General features: G+C 33.4%; 1 protein-coding gene across 1 annotated transcript; it reads left to right on the top strand.

Moving 5' to 3' along the window:
- Positions 1-1182: 1182 nt before the first annotated feature.
- On the top strand, positions 1183-2633 carry LOC136203180 (GATA transcription factor 12). Its single transcript, XM_065994266.1, has 2 exons — positions 1183-1587; positions 1670-2633. The coding sequence occupies exons 1-2, from the start codon at positions 1291-1293 to the stop codon at positions 2405-2407; spliced, it is 1035 nt and encodes a 344-aa protein (XP_065850338.1). The 5' UTR covers positions 1183-1290; the 3' UTR covers positions 2408-2633.
- The last annotated feature ends 15782 nt before the right edge of the window (positions 2634-18415 follow it).

Consider the following 18415-nt stretch of genomic DNA (forward strand, 5'->3'; position numbering starts at 1 on the left):
GGACAAGTTTAGGGAGTTGGTGATACGAAATAATCAAGTTTAGAGAGCTGGTGAGACACTTGTAGAATTCAGGAAACCAATCTACTATTTTGGACGAGTTCAAATAGCTAGTGATGTATTAGTTTGACCCAATTTCAGGTTAAGAAATGACAATCCTGGTATGGAAAGTAAGAAAGGCAGAGAAGTAATTTAAATATTGAAATTAAAAATGAAATTATAAAAAGAAGTATTTTTTAATTAGCCTTCATTTTAGGTTTTCGCTTGTCTCATTCGAACGTGCTGATGTTTCGTTCTCTATCATCGAAAAATGGTAGAAAGTATTTTCTGTAAAAATGATCTAACGTCAAAGACACGATTAGAAGAACAGTAAGAATTTTGTTGTCCAAGAGTGAAATTAATAACTATGAAGAGAAAGAAATCAACTTACATGTATCAGCAGAAATACCAAAAGTTGATCAACTAATGAAGGGGAAGGGGAAGAGTATGTATCAAATGAAAAGTAGATAACAGATAATAAGTGAAAAATAGAGCAAAAGTTTAGGTTATATTAAGTTTTATTATAATAGATAGATTTGGAGAAAAGAAAAAAAGAAAAAATTAGTATGCTTCACATCAGGAAAAAAGACTTGTTCAAACAACTTCTTTATTCTATGTATAGTATTCCACATCAGCAAAAAGACCACTTCAAACAATTCTTTATTTTCTCTATGCTTCCAGGAATAAATATTGGTAATTACCTATTTAGCCACTAATCCTCTTTCTCTAATTTACATTTTTAACCCTTTAATTACTAACTGCTGCTCTAAGCAACATAGTAATGATTAATAATAATAAGTGTTGTTCATCATCACTCGCTCGCACCTGCTTTCCCCTTAATTCATTAGCCACTTCCATTTCAAAACTATACTATACATCAAACTTCAAGTAGCATTACACACTAAAAAGTAATAATAACAACAACAATTGTATATGTCTATTTACTAAATCAGTACAAAATGATCCATGTATTATTTGAGCTGCAGAGTGAGGCAATGATTTGGGTCACAATCAGAAAATGAAAATTGAGAAAGGACAATAGTGGTAAGTATGGAAAAGCAAAAAAGGGTATAGAAGTAATTGAAAAATGAAGTTATAAAAAAAGAAGTATCTTTTAATTTGCCTTCATTTTAGGTGTCCGCCTGTCCCATTCAAACGCTCTTTCTCTATCATACAAACTTCTCTCTCACTCTTTACACTAGACACTCTCCTCTCCATCTTAAAAATTTATTTTCCTTAACAAAAACAAAAACAATGGAAGCACCCGAATTCTACAATCAATCCGCAACGTTTTGTTCCCAATTCTCCAACGATAAGCCACTTTCTCAAGATTCTAAGCCTAGCACCGATCATTTCATCGTTGAGGACCTCTTGGATTTCTCTAACGACAACGACGATGATGCTCTTATTAACGACGTCGCTTTTGATTCCCTCACTACTGATTCCTCCACCGCTACTACTGCTCTTGATAGCTGCAATTCTTCTTCCTTCTCCGGATGTGAACCTACCTTTAATGCCGATATCCATTTCTCCGGCGACCTTTGCGTCCCGGTACGTATTCCTTCCATATTCTAACTTTCATTATAATTTATATATCTATGGTTTTTCATTTCCCATTTTATCTATAACACAGTACGATGATTTAGCTGAGCTCGAATGGCTATCCAATTTCGTTGAGGAATCCTTCTCTAGCGATGATTTACAAAAGCTGCACCTCATATCTGGAATCAAAGCCCGACCCGATGATTCTTCTCAGACCCAACCCGACTGCAACGATAACACTATTCACAACAATAAGAATAACAACCCCATTTTCCACCCCGATATGTCCGTACCCGCTAAGGCCAGGAGCAAACGCTCCCGGGCTGCCCCTTGCAATTGGGCCTCCCGTCTCCTCCTCCTCTCCCCCTCTACCTCATCATCGGACCAGGAAATTGTCCCCGCCCCGCCTCAGCATCCAATTACGGGGAAAAAGACAGTAAAAGTTGCTGGACCGAAGAGAAGAGAAGGAAATGAGGGGAGGTCAGGGAATGGTGAAGGTCGGAAATGCCTGCATTGCGCCACCGACAAAACGCCGCAATGGCGAACCGGACCGATGGGTCCAAAGACACTGTGTAACGCTTGCGGTGTGAGATACAAGTCAGGCAGGCTGGTGCCGGAATATCGTCCGGCAGCAAGTCCGACGTTTGTGCTGACGAAGCACTCAAATTCGCACCGGAAAGTTATGGAACTCCGGCGGCAGAAAGAAATGGTAAGGACACACCAGCAGCAATATATCCATCACCATCAGAATATGGTGTTTGATGTAACCAACGGTGATGATTACTTGATTCATCAACACGTGGGACCCGATTTCAGGCAGCTGATATAGTAATATTGGTAGGGCAAAACAGCAGGTTCAGGTTCAGGTTGGGTCGTCTTCTCCAGGAGTTAGCAACCATAATTCGTTAGTTAATTTCCTTAATTCTTCTAATTTTCCAGGCCTAATTATTGCCTAACTTTCCTTTATTTTCTTAGATCTCTTAATTTCTTTCTTCCTTTGTTTTTTATTTTGCCAATTTTGGTAACTTCTAATCTGAATACTCATTTTTTCCTAATTCACTTCAGGATTTATTATTCTGCTAAATATATACCCATACCCATAAACATCAAAATTATATTCATATACGTAGATAAATTAATTATTTTTCCAAACAATTTTATTCTAATGTTTAGTGTAAAAAAGCTAAAAGAACACTTAATTTGTTTCAAAATTGTAAAAATTAAATATGTTGGTAAAGTAGTATAATTATGGGATTAGTATCACCAATCTAACAAAAAATCGTGCCAAAACATGTTAACCTAATCGAATTAATATCAAATTTATATCGTGTTTTCAAATTATATAGTTTTATCATGTAACTACATTAAAAATAAAGTATGGAAAAATTTTAAAAAGTTCGGTGATACTCTTTTGGGCTCGTGTAATGTGTTTACAAATCGTATAAAATTTTACTATCTCTATTAAGGATAATATATAAGGTTCGAGTCGTATTTGCAGTTAATAATTATAGTTTTATTATCTTTATATTTAAGATGACATGTAAAAATATGAGAGAATATGATAGTAAAAAATTAACAAAAGGAGAAATATGATAATAATTTTAAATATTTATGTTATTTTGGAGTTAACATATCAACTATAACTCAACCTAAAATTTTGTGTAGAAATTTCGTATCATATAAAAAGTTATATTACCGACTAAACTAAATACAAATACTAAAATTTATGGGGTCATGTCCGCTTTGAGATAAATCATTGTTTTTAATTCAACAATATATAATTTGATTTGCCACTTTTTGTTGAATTTGGGAAAGTATAGGTTAATCATGTATGCATATATCCAAGTGATATTAGAAATACTATAAAGTTAAGTGATGAAATATATGATATGGGTGAAAGAATTAATTCGAGTACTAAAAGGCAGCAAGGTGTGAGGTACCCATGAAAAAGAGAATGGAAGGGGGGCTAGAATTTTATGAATAAAAAACTCTAAAACCATGTGACATCTAAAGTCATTATTTGACAATTTTATCTCTTCATGACATGATCTATCTTCCTTATCCCTAACTCTTTTACAACTTTAAAACCATAAATATATTTATATTCACTTCTTTAATTTCTCAAAATTTTAATGTATAACAATAAATCTAACCTAATTAAGTAACCAATAACCTAGACAATTTGATACTATATCTATTTTTATCCCATATATATTTAGCAACTTTATAAAAAAAAAATGTGCAGTTTCACTTATTTATAAGTAGATGAATTGTGGTTTTTTATTAAAAAAATATGCAATTTACACTTTTATAGATGAATTTGACACGTATTATTTGAAACGTCATGAAATTAAATATATTACGTCAATAAAACTTAATAATTCAACATATTATGTTACATGAATAATGATTCTTTATTTCACTAATAGCATAAACATAATTACTTTTTTTTCAAATAAAAATATTACATTCATTTACTTATGAGATTCTATTAAGTATCTAATTTATATATAAATACATATATAGAGTTAGTTAAGTGTATATAAAGAGTTAAAATGTTTCAAAAAAAAATATAAAGAGTTAAAATAGTACCAGCAGGTTTAGGTTACAATTCATCCTCTTAAAAATAAAACAAAATAAGAGTTGATAAATTTTTGGCATACATAATGATAATAAATAAAGAAATAAAAGGTTACGTGAGTAGTGAATTAGAATATGGTCCACATGAATTTCAGTGAAAAAATCAGATGTGGGATTAAGCATTTCCAGAGAATGTTATAGAAAGCTAAAGCAGCTTCTTTTATTTACTTCAAATCTCCACTTGCTCTTTCTTTTGCTTTCTTATTTTCATGAATTTCTCCAACTTTTACATATTCGAGAAACATTAATTATTACTAGTATATATTTATCTGCCATCAATAATTTTCCTTGCTACTACACTCATTTCGAAGTGCATCAACCATCATCTTTTATATATATATAAACTCAATTTTACCTTCATCTTTGCTAAGTAGCTATAAAAAATTAAACACCGGTTATGATCACATGCACCTTAATGATTAATGATTATGTAGTATTTTATTATTCACCGTTAGATTTAAATTTATTAGAATCGTAGAGTGGAGATTCAAAACATCTTAAAGGTTAAGCCTAGATGTAACGGTGAATAACCAAATTCATTTGGTCATTAAGATCCATGTGAATATTTTTATATACTTCATACGCTTTACAATGCATATCTTTTTAGAGATATTTTTATTCCATAATACATATCATTTTAATTTAATCCATACACATTAATTAATTTTTACCAAATATACCCCATTTAAGTTGTCTTTTTATTTAGGGAATAGATACAAAATAATTAGTGGATGCAATTAATACAAAAGTAACAAAGTTTTTTAATTAAAATTAATTATTTTTCGTAATTCTTGTACATTAACCTTAAAAGACATGTATTGTGCATTCCACCTCCCTTAAAAATACCAAACTTAATGCCTTGTTACTAGTAACGGTCCAGTAAAAAGCATAATGTTTCTCCTTTTTTTGGCCAATTGCTTAGACAGAGTGAAATAAGAATGTTGTCAACTTGAACTCTCTATTGTTTTTTATAGCATTGTAGAAGGCAAAACACATCCTAGTCGAGCAACATACAAATCTCTCTGATTCATTCATTGAGTGTCTATACTTTGTTGAGACTCTTTGGAGCTGTCATGTCCAACACTGTCCGAATCTTTTCTAGATTCGCCTCAATCCTTATTTGGAGATCATAAATCTAATTAGCTTTGTCAACACTATGTCATTTTCCCTTTCACATGACACAAGATACATGACAAACATTTGTTTTCGTGTCGTCTCAATATTTTTCGTGACAGTATTTTAAATTTTTGTCATTTGAAAGCGTAATTAAAACGCGCTCGATTCACATGTGGCGTTCCGATGACATAATCATGTCATCGAAAGAAAACACACGTTTTTGTTAAATTTCACTTGCTCATCAGATGACACCTGCAATAAATGACTGTCATTGTATGAGGAAAACAAAAAAAAACGGCAAATGAAATTTCACTTGCGCGGCCATATACCAAATTTAGACGCTCGATCGTTTGACTGAAATTTCAACTCATACGTAAACCATTTCTCTCATCCAAAACCCCATTTTAGGTTACGCAATCTTCACCCATCTCATCCCTCTCTATCTCCATGGTTGATTCCTACATGCAATCAGTGAGCTCCAAACACGGTACTAGTAAGGATCTATTGATTTTCATTGTTCCTTACTCTATCTTTTCCTCATTCGATTTATTTTTGTGTATATCGATTTCAGCAGCTGGAATAAGGATCTATCGATTTTCAGACCTATCGTTGAAAGGGTTAGATCTCTCGCTTAGATACACTGATTTTATTGTATTCATTGTTAGATTCACTTCTGAAAAGCTTGGGCCTTTATCTTTTTTAACATAGGGCAATACAGTGCCTAATGCTGAAGATGTTCTGATTCCTTTTTATTTGAACATAATATTTGCAGGGATAGTAAGAATGCTACATGGGAAAGGCTGACTGAAGAGATTGTCAATCATCTATTGCGTTTAGCATATGGGAAGATTTCTTTAACTTATTGAGTATATATTATTGTTATGTTGGTTTGAACTGATTGGTTGCATGTATAATGTTGTTGTGGGTGGTGCTGTTGAGATAGTTTTACAATATATCTTCCACTTGGCTTGTTATCTGATTGAGTATATGTATGTGTATGAAGCACGTTGGCTTGTTTATGCTTGATGTTCTGTTTAGGAAGCTAGAACTGATTGAGTATGTGTATGAAGCATGTTTATGTTTGATGTTCTGTTTGAAGGAAAATAGGCTAACGTTTGACAACGGAAATATAAAAATTTTAACCTATTTCCATTAACCCAAGATCCGTTAATCGTTATTTCATATAAAGAGGGATAGAAGGAAATACCTTTTGGAGTTCTATCTACCGTTGCAATCGTAGTGCCCACAACTCTTACTCCAAGTTCCCGAGCACAAAACAAAACACAATTCAAAATCAAGTTAGAACTCAACCGTGTAAAACAACCAAAGTAGATTGTCTCTAATTAATCAACACAAGATCAAGGAAAAAGAGAAAAAGATGAAATCAATTGAATCGGTAGGAAGCGGTGGATTATTTCGTCCTCAATAAGGGGTGTCGAAATTCTCTCTCCCGGGATTGTCTGTGTTGGTCGAAATTTACCAATAGGGGGGTTATAAATACTCTCTTGTATCTAAACCCTAGTTAGATAGAATTAGGTTACTGAATAAGAATTTAATTCGGAATATAATTCTTATTTATTATTTACAATTATATCTTAAATATAAAGATAATAATAATAACCTTATAGGATAATAATAGGAGCAATTTAATCTCATTAAACTTCCTAACTTGTTTATCCTTTAATTAATTTAATTCACAATTATAATCTAGTTAGAATTGTTTAAAAATCAAATTAATTATTTATGTATTTTACTACATAAAATCGCCCCCCCCCCCCTCATTTACTGGGCCTTAGTGGACTCAGTTGGGCCTCCATCAATTAATTAACATCTGTTTCTCTTTTGGGCTCCAAGTCTTATGTGTGACCCATTAGGTTCTTATTGCTTCTAGCCGTATGCAACTATTAAATTAATTTTCTCAGAATTATATTTAATCTTTGCATAACGGAATGAGTGCGCGAAATGTGATTAGCAAATCTGAAACATTCCCCCAGAGCTATAAGAAGACAGGTTGATTCTATCGTTGACCTTTCCGTATTAGTTACAGTATAATTCGATCCTTTATCAACTACATCCTTGAACTGAATCTTATGACTATGGATAATGTCAAGTCACATATAGCGAGACGTTCGTTTTACTTGTACAGGCTGAGTCAACTCCAATTAGATAGGTTAAGTGAAATCTGTATTTCAAGTCTTAAGCTATCACCTTGCAAGGATTTAGAGTCAAATCTTCCACAAGCAATCCTTGGACGTATCTCCCATTTATCGGGAGTGACAAATGCTCAATCCAATGTATAACTATCCTGCAATTACTTCCTGTGACACCCAACGTCTGCCGTTCACACCCCAGAGTCATCTCTGTTATGGATCATGTTACAACAAGATCAAAGCATCACATTCCGTAATCTAGAATCACTAATTAACATTCCTTTGAGTCTTAGGATTACTTATACCTATTAATACCAATGAAATGAATAGGTGACAATGATGAATCTACCCATCCCGTTATCTCAAGTCGGGTCCCCAATCCTAATGAACTCCCTTTTATTGGATCGATGCAACTGTCCAGATTATCTGTATATCTGAAGCTTGTGAGATCAGCTCTCTGTCTTGACAGAAGATATTGTTACATGCAAGTCTCAACAGTGATATGTCAATCCTAAACATATTACTTGACTTGTGGTGGTTTTAAGTTTATTAGTTTATTATAAAGTTTCGTCTCACTTCATGCTTGTATGAACACTTTATAATCACTTTAAACAAACTTAGGGATTTCCTTTTATTAGACTTATTTAGTTCTTTAAAAGAGGTTGCCTTTATATAGTTATGAAACCATATCTTATTAAAACAAATGACATAAAGAACACTTCATTTATATTTAGTTCATATCCTAGAACAATTGTCTATAGGACACTAAACCCCAACACTGTTTAGAAAACTAGAACTCATTGAGTATATGTATGATGTTGTGGGTGATGCTGAAATAGGTTTACTATATATCTTCCACTTGGCATGTTATCTGATTGAAACCATCAAGAATGGTGATGAGTTTTCGATGCTATCAACATAAGTTATGCACTTGTGGTTAGAGCATCGCAAACTTCATCACCGTGCTCACTTTTCAACGAGTACAATCCAAGTGGCAAGTATATTATAAAGGGTTATGTATGTGCATTGCTATTAACTGCTTGCTTGAATACCTTAACCATGAATGAAGTGATTGGTATGAATGTGAGTTATATTGCTATGAAATGATTGGTATGAACTGTTTAGGAAGCTAGAACTCATTGAGTTTGTGTATGAATGATCATTGAGCATGTGGCTGATTAGGCATACTCTTAAGCTTTGAATGTTCATTGTGATTGACAATACTCCTATAGTTATACTTCTAGAACTGATTGTGTATGTGTATGAAGCATGTTGGCTTGTTTTATGTTCTGTTTAGGAAGCTAGAACTGATTGAGTTTGTGTATGAATGGTCATTGAGCATGTGGCTGATTAGGCATACTCTTAAGCTTTGAATGTTCATTGTGATTGACAATACTCCTATAGTTATACTGCTAGAACTGATTGTGGATGTGTATGAAGCATGTTGGCTTGTTTTATGTTCTATTTAGGAAGCTAGAACTGATTGAGTTTGTGTATGAATGTTCATTATTTGTGTATGAATGTTCATTGGGCATCTAGCTGATTAGGCATAGTCTAAAGCTGAAAATGTTATGAACTCACCAGATTCCTTTTTATTTGAACATGAGTTATGCTGTTGAGATAGGTTTACAGTATACCTTCCACTTGGCTTGTTAGATTGAAACCATTCAGAATGGTGATGAGTTTTCGATGCTATCAGCATAAGTTATTAAACTTATGGTTGGAGCATCGCAAACTTCATCACCGTGCTCACTTTTCAACGAGTAGAATCTAAGTGGCAAGTATATTGTAAAGGATTATGTATGTGCATTACTATTAACTGCTTGCTTGAATACCTTAACCATGCATGGAGTGACTGGTATGTGAGTTATATTGCTATGAAATGATTGGTATGTGCATTGCTATAGAACTGTTTAGGAAGCTAGAACTCATGGGAATACTCTTATACCTACGAGCTATATTGCTAGAATGATTGAGTATATGTATGTGTATATGTATGTGTATGAAGCACATGTTGGCTTGTTTTATGTTCTGTTTAGGAAGCTAGACTGATTGAGTATGTGTATGAATGTTCATTGGGCATGTAGCTTATTAGGCATAGTCTAACAATATGAATGTTCATTGTGATATGGGATTACTCTTATAATGCTCCTTTTCACTTGGCTTGTTAACGTACAAAAAAAGCATTCAGCATGGTGATAGGTTTATGATGCATTCAGCACAAAGAGAGTCCCTTGTGGTGACAACATCATAAACCTTATTACTAAGTTCACTGTTCAATGAGTACAATCTAAGTGAGAGGAACATTGTAAAAGGGTCAATTTAGGCTACTTGCATGTTCTGATATGCCTTGCAAACGATAAGATGTCTTTTGATATGACTTGAATATACATAGACATACGAACTGAATAGCAAGCTCTACGTTATATTACAAAAAGGGGGAATGAGTGTTGCCTTTCGGTTGTAATTGAAGTTACAAAGCTCCTTTACTATCTTGACTAAGAGAAAGGAAATTTGGAATTCGAATGAGAACCACATTTGGAGCTCACATTGCCTTTCGATTCTCCTTTCACTCAGTGAAGATAGTTTAGGAGATTTGGACACCATCATATCCACCTTGCATACTCCTCAGTCCATCTCTAGGCGAGCATATCATACATTTCCCTGTTGCTGAGGTATTGCTCAACAACTGCTTCTTGTCCAGGAAATGGCGCCTCAATGTGGGGTTGTAGTAGTAGATCATATATGTGTCACAGTAGCTACATAGAATAATTAGATCACAAACATGATTAAGTGTTTATCAAATAAAATAGATAAATGGTGGCATAGCAGTGGGAAATGGAGGGCGAGTAAGGAGACGGGGAAGATGAATCATCCCTTGAGGAGCCACGTTAAAATGATAAATCTTATTCTAGAAGCGAAACTGAGAATAAGAAGAGACATTGATTAGTGTATGTGTATACAATGTCATGTAGGTTCATATATCTTAAGGACATAAGTTAGTATTACTGTTGGAGGTCTGTTTGGGAAATCCGGAGGGTAGCTGATTCTGATTTCAAATATGTTGGTCTCGTGTGATTAGTTCCAAGGGGGGGGGGGGGGGGGTTAGGAACTAATATAACTTTTTTTGTTTTAATTACACTGACTTACTTGAATTCTTTGAGTTTCACAACTCAGCTTTGGTCAACGCGGCCGAGTGAGGCGTAAGACGGCTTTAGTCAGGTACTGACTAGAACTGTTTTACCTATGAGTTGGGAAATGACACTTTTGTGGTCAGCTTCTAACTCAGCACTCTGATTTACTCAGTGTCAGTTCAAACAATTTATATACTGAGTAAATATAGCAAGCAACATATACAGATATATATTAAAAGAGAGTTAGAGATTACTCAGCACGACTTATCCTAGTTCGGCCTCTCCACCTACGTCTAGTCCCCAGAATCCCTCCGGGCTTTTTAAATCCAATACTGAGCTCTTTAAAGGTAGAGCACAAACCGTTTACAAGGCAGTTGAATATGCAAGAGTACCGTCCTCTATTCGTCTACTCAACTCCTACTAAGTGCTATAACCGAACACCTAGATTTCTCTACCACTGAGTACCTAAAATCGAGTACTCAGCGCACTCTCTCAATTTTACAATTGATACAGAATTTGTTCTTTTTCAGACAAAGAACACTTTAGATGATTACAAAAATCACTCTAGCTTTTACACAGAAATAGAAGTTTGGTGTAAGATCTTTCTCTTGTTTTGAAGTTCTTTGTATTTGTATTTTTCTCTTTGTAATTCGGCAATCAGCAAAGGATCCAAGAAGTATACTTGTCCTTTTATAGTTGTATTCTGAAGACTTGTTCATTTGAATTCTGGATTTGTCCGTTGAATCCAAACGGCTTCTTTTTGCGACAAGGCTCTTGTCAGCTTCAGATTTGCAGGCCAATCCTATCGTCTGAATTCCGCAGGCGTCAGGTTTGTCTTCTTCTCGCAGGTTTCGTCTTCTTGTGCCAGTTTGTCTTTTAGCAAAAGAACAGTTGACCCATGCATCTCGAAATTGGCTTTTGCGTAATTCCAAGGTTTCTATTATTGGTGCAGACAGTTGTCAGATCTTGTCTTTTAGCAAACGGATCATTCACATTGTCCTGAAAATCACTCAGCTTGACTTTGATAGTCGTTGTCTTCGATTGTTGCTAAGTCAGATACTATGTTCTCTTTTATTCAGCTTCCATGGTCAGCTTCGTTCTGCAAGACATAGTTCTCAAGAAGACTCCTCTACTTTTGATACTGAGTTGCATTCCACTCAGCTTTGTTGATTAGCTTGATCTTCAAGCTTTTGTTCTGAAGATGACTTTTCTTCTATCACGCTGAGTTACACTTCACTCAGCTTGTGCTGTTTTCTCATACTGTCTTTGTCCTATCTTACTTTTTATTTCCATTTCCATTTATATTTATACTCAACATTGAACAAACATATTAGTACAATTAAATCAAAGCACTTAAATTTAATTGTCTCGTAATCATGGATTAACTTAAATAATTTTGTCAAATCAAAATCATGTGGAAAGGTGTTTCAACAAAATACACCCCTTTCATATGGGGTGTACTGTGGGCCTTTTATTCTGATCGACCATTTGAAGAAGTTATCATCCAGAGGACTTGTTATCGTGGAAGATAAGAAGAATCATTACAAGTAAACAGAAGAAACCAGGAAGAGTTGAAGAACAACATATGGATTGACATACCATCGATGGCCAGAAGCCACCCTGGGCTCTCAATGTACAGTTTCTCCATCTCAGCAATTATCTGTTGTTGAACAAGCGCAAGGTGATCCATTGTATAATGTAAGTTTTCTGGATTGAATGGACACTGAACGATTGTGATGCTTGTTATTTATAGTGATATGATAGTGGTGGCTAAGTGAAAGGTCGTGAAAGGGGAAAGGTCTTTAATTAGTGCGATTAGGGTTCTGTGTAATGATGCTATGTATTAATGACCTGCATTGGGTTTTGCAGATTTCAAGACTTTGGGATTATAGGCCTAATAATGACTCCAAGATATGGATGCATGAATTGATCGATTTTGTTTCAGAATTTGGATATATATGTATTGGTTAATTTGTTTAGTTTTAATTCAGGAATGTATGTGTACAAATGTAAACAGATTATGAGTATTGGTTAGGGCTGGGCGCGGATCCTGGAGATACTGGACCGGACCGAATATCCGAGAAAAAAAATCCGGAATTGGACCGGACTGTTGACTTTTTTTGGAGAACCGAACTGGATTGGACCGTTGACTTTTTGTCAAAGAACTGGACCGAAAATTATCCAGAACCGGACCGATAACCGAATTGGATTGGATTGAATTGGACCGGACTGAAATAACCGAAAATGTAGCAATAATAAATTGATATTTCATATATTAACTTTATTTTCACTCCATATATTTTTTAATTTAATTTTAAATGATATTATTTGATATTATTATAAAATATATACTATATATTATATATATAAAGAGAAATATTATATAATATATAGTTATATATTTTGTAAAGTTTGGTAAACTAATTACAATAAAATAAATGTATAATTTATTAATAAGGTTAATGAGGTATAACATTATTATATAGTCATATAAATTATCCGATTAATCCTCGTTTATAAAAAGAAATGAAAAATATTTACCTAAATGTAGACATGGAGAATTGAACACTTAACCAAATGAAACATTATCAATTGTCTTAAACATCTGGAGCCATTCTACTTCTTGTTAACCATTTAATTAAGTAATAAATATTAGAAGTTTTATATGTTTAGGTTGGTGTTTGGCTTTTACTGCCTTTCCTTTGGAAAACAAGGAATTTGTTGTGTTAAGAAGATTCAATCACAAATTGGGATGATGATTAGAGAGATTGTGGTCTGATCATATTTTGCTAATGAAGTATTGTCTTTTTTGAATTAAAGGTTGTTTGTTTTTATCGATTTGTTATTTTATAACTTTGATTTTGTCGATTTTTCTAGCCTGTTGTCTACCGTAACTTTTAATACTTTGATTTTGTGGGGTTTTTTAGCCTTGTTGTCTACATTAACTTTTAATGAATGATGTTTACTTCCTAAAAAAATATTATTTATTTCAAGTTATGTAAGATAATAAAATTCTATATTGTATTATATTATAAATTAAATTTTTAATTTATTTTTCAGGACTTAAACTGTTAGATATTTATCCGAATTACCGAAAAATTATATTGGATTGGACCGGAACCGAATCTCCGAATCTCCGAACTGGACCGGATTGAAATTTTGGGACAATTCAATTCTGGAGATTTATTCTTTCAATCCAATCCTAGAGATTTCCTTTTATTGATATCTAAATTTCAATCTAATACTGGAGATTCATGAATTCCCGACTTGGACCGAACTGTGCCCAGCCCTAGTATTGGTATCCAATAAAATTAAAACCATTGATATACAGAATTTCATGTTCATATTTGATTATGTTAATTATTCAGGTAAAAACCAGAAATCCATACAAAGAAGAAGGCAAAAAGTGACATTCTAATTTTAAAAAATGTCATATAAAGAAGAATAAAAAGACATTAAAAATAAACGAATCTGTCATCTGAAAATAAATCATTTGACATGATTGATTAAGACCTATGCCATCTAAAACAAGCTATGACGACATAAATTATTATACGAACTGTCATCGCAAATTCAATATGTCAATTTCCCACACGTAAACTTGACGGTTTTAATTATTAGTATGTCATGTGATGACATTAAAGGTGAGGGTAATAATAAATAAACTGCATCATAACAAAGATTAATATGACAGTACGCAGATAGGATAATGTCATGTGTCGTATCGTCACATGATAGAACCTAACCGTCGTCTGAAAGGGCAACAAACGGCAGCGAGCCCCGTGATAGATATTTATCTCGTGGGACGATAATTTTTAACCGTCATCTGAAGGGGGTTTTGGTGTAGTGCAAGTTGACCCCAAATGTGTATTTTTCCTGAAAGCTTGAACTCCTTCAAAACCTCAAACATTTATCGAATGTCCTCAAGATGATCTTCCAAGTTTTGCTCCTAACGATCTTATCATCAACATATCCCCCCAAATTCTTCCTGATCTGACCTTTGAAGATGGTTTCATGAGCCTCTAATATATTTCTCCCATATTATTTAAGCCGAAAGGCACACTCTATAACAATTGGTGGCTTTCTGGGCGATAAAGTCCATTTTCACCTCATCCGTGTGTTGGGGTTTAGTGTCCTATAGTCAATTGTTGTAGGATATAAACCAGTTGTAAATGAATTGTTCTTTTATATCATTTGTTTTAATAAGATATAGTTTTGTTTTCAACTATATAAAGGCAATTACTTTTAAGAACTAAATAAGTCATATAAAAGAAAATCCTAAAGTTCATTTAAAGTGATTATAAAGTGTTCATACAAGCATTGAAGTGAGACCAAACCTTATAATAAACTGATAAAATTAAAACTACCCCAAGTCAAGTAATATGTTTAAATAAGGATTGACATAATGTTGTTGAGACTTGCATGTAATAGTGTCTTCTGTTATGAACAGGGAGCTGATCTCACAAGCTTCAGATATGGAGATATCTGGACAATTACATGGATCCGGTGAAGGAGTTCATTAGGATTGGGGATCCGACTTGAGATAACAGGATGGATGGATTTATCCTATGTCACCTGTTCATCACATTGGTATTGGTAGGTATAAGTAATCCTCAGACTCAAAGGAATATTAATTAGTGATTCTGGATTATGGAGTGTGACCCCATGGTTCTCTCCGGCGTATTCAAAGTATTTGAACCATATTAGTTGTAGCTGAACCCAGAAAAATGAATTTTTGGCATCAAGTCAATTAATTTTTTAGGATATGAAGTGTCAGAAAAAAGACATCAAACCTTGTCCAGACAAAGTAAACGGAGTTCTCAACATGGTCCTACCCCAAAACCTGAAATAAGTCTAAAGATTAAATAAGAAGCTCATTGCTCCAAGATGGTTTATCTCTTGCACCGCACAATAATGCTTACTCTTCTACAGTCTCCTCCAAAAGGATGAGACTTTCCTATGGGACACTCATTATCAAGATTTTTTTTTGCTATCAAAACTTGCCTCACCTTGCTGGCCCTGTTATCGGCCCAAAAAGCATAGGAGGGCCTCAATCTGTATTTCACCATCGGGGAAGAGATAATGGCTACCGTCATAACCTATAGTTTGGGTACAGAAACATACTAGTATACTGCCTCAGTAGAATATTGAAAGGTGCAAAACTAAGATAATCCACCATCGAAAAAAGCATTATTTGTTAGCATACACACAACAAACTGACTAAGACTATACTTTCAGGCCCATACTGTAATGGTCCAAACTAACTTCCCATTAGAAATGCAATCTAGCACACGGATGTATCAGGCTGCATCATAGGCTGGTCGGTTTGCCTCTCTCAATTCAACAACAACTTTGAAGCATGCACTTTCATCAAGGCTCAAGTCATTGTTGAATTTATAGGCCTACTAGTAGGAAATCCAAATCTAGCCCCCAACCTAATAAAGAACCAGACGAATGTTATGCCAACTTCGAAGGTTCCTATGGGAGAAATTGAGTAGGTGTTGGCATATCCATCTAGGGCCTAAACTGATTTCACATCAATTCCGCTATCTGGTTAGCATTCCCACTATAAATAACCAAACCGAGTATGAGACTCTAATCATGGGGCTATGGTTAGCACATCTCCTAGTCTCAGGCAAATTCACCATCTACGTCGATTGTAAACTTGAGGTAATCCACATTGATGGGACGTGCCATGCCAAGATGAGATTATGGCCAAATACTTGGAAAATTTCAACATATTACTCCAAAATATATGGAACAAAGGAATCTAATACTCTATCATTTCAGTACCATGGGAAGAAAACAGATAGGTTGACACATTAGCCACAGTGACAACAAGCATTGAGCCCGTCGGCAGTAACTTATTTGTCGAGAAAATCACCACCCCACCCATTATAGAAATCTAGGTACTTGAGATAAATGAGGAGGATGTAAGGCCGGTTTTGGTGGAGAAAACCTATCATTTAGTACTCGTCCCTTTATCTCTCTCTTTACATTTTATCTCCAATACTCCATCTATCCATTCATACTTGATAATCAGAGTTTACATAAGAAACCGCTCCCGATGTAGGATATTCAACTCGAGCGTGTTCGACATTAAACAATACACACATCTTAGTAATATATATAATTTATTTTGAACCAATATATATAGATTATATTATGTTTACATAATTAGTTATTTGAAGAAGCTAGGTATTCAAAGTAATGTTAAATATGGATTAATATATTCTAAGGGGAAGCAAAGTTTGCGGTGGTCACATGCCTGTCTTTGATGCCTCGTATCATATGCATCCACATAAATATTAGCGTCATCGTTTAATTATATAACGACCGTAATAATAATAATAATAATATTGTGAATATGAAATTATGAACGACATATGACATATGCATTCTTGTGAAAATCAACTTATTAAAACCTAGCAAATAAACGGAAAATGCAATTACATTTTCGAATAAGGTTGATTAAAATTTACCAATTATGGTTGTATAAAAAAATGATATAATTTGTTATATATAAATTGAAAAAAAAGTAGTTGTTATCTATAAAAAGTGGAGAATTCATTTAATTAAAAGTATAGAGTATATGGTATCTATCTTTGGTTAAGATCAGCTTTAAAATGGTGTAATTAATTATGTAGAGGTAGCTATTCTATTCCAAATGTTGTCATGCACTGAGCACGTGCTTCATGGCAGAAGAGGGTGTGACAAATGAATGATTAATTAGCAGATGTTGCAGGTTTAATTCAAGATTATCTGTGGGGAGGGAGGGGACCATGGGTTTAGTATATATTTTCTTCCATATGGGCGTGATGCGAATTATTGAATTAAAAATGCAAATTAACATAATTTTCAACATTATTAGGATCTTTTTTTAAACTCGCCAAATTTTAATTATTAATTGGAGATAGAATTCGAGATTAGTTTTTAGAGCATCTCTTCCCCTTTCTAATTCAATTGCTAAAACTTACTTGATTTTTTAGCTATATTTTATTGGGGTTTTGGTTTGAAGGTTTGCTTATTATAAAATAAGAGAAGGAGAATTTCATAATAACATATTAAGTGTGAATTCCATTTTATTACGTTAATAAATATAAATAATATATATATTTGTTTTATTTTACAATTAATTAATATGTGTAATTAATATATAATAATTAAATTTTTATTTAAATTAATATTAGTTAGTAATAATTAATTAAAAAATGTATCAAACTAGACGATAAATATATCATTATTTCTTTATCTTAAAATAAATAGCATTGGATTTTTTTAATTACATTAAATATTATCAATATAATTAATACATTTAAGACAATAACAATACAATAATAAAACACTGCACAATAATATTAAAATAATAGTTTTACACTAAGGGGGTGTTTGGTTCGGGGTCTTTAGGAATGAGAATGGGAATGGGAGGGTTTCATTCCCTTTGTTCTTGTTTGTTTAACAAAAAAAATTCATTCCTTTTACCCATTTTAGATTATAGGATTATCCCACTTTAGGTTAACCCATTACCCCAAATCTTGTAGGGAATTGGATTCCCTTTCCCAATTTTTTTTGTTCTTTTTATTTTATCGAACCACAAATCTCTAAAAAATTTATGAAATTCTAGAATTTCTGAATTTTTGAAATTCCAGAATTTTCAAAAAGTCCAAAATTTCTAAAATTTCTAAAATTTCAGAATTTTCGAAATTCCAGAATTTCTGGATTCTGGAATTCTAGAATTTCTAAAATTCTAGAATTTTCAAAATTCCAAAATTTTTGAACTTCCAAAATTTCTAGAAT

This window comes from Euphorbia lathyris, chromosome 8 (assembly GCF_963576675.1).
Source record: "Euphorbia lathyris chromosome 8, ddEupLath1.1, whole genome shotgun sequence".
NCBI classification, from domain to species: domain Eukaryota; kingdom Viridiplantae; phylum Streptophyta; class Magnoliopsida; order Malpighiales; family Euphorbiaceae; genus Euphorbia; species Euphorbia lathyris.

What these genes read in the sequence shown, in the direction of transcription:
- LOC136203180 (XM_065994266.1), top strand. Translation starts at nt 1,291, where the DNA reads ATGGAAGCACCCGAATTCTACAATCAATCCGCAACGTTTTGTTCCCAA. An exon ending in CCGGCGACCTTTGCGTCCCG is followed by an intron (nt 1,588 to 1,669) that starts GTACGTATTCCT and finishes TCTATAACACAG; the next exon opens with TACGATGATTTAGCTGAGCT.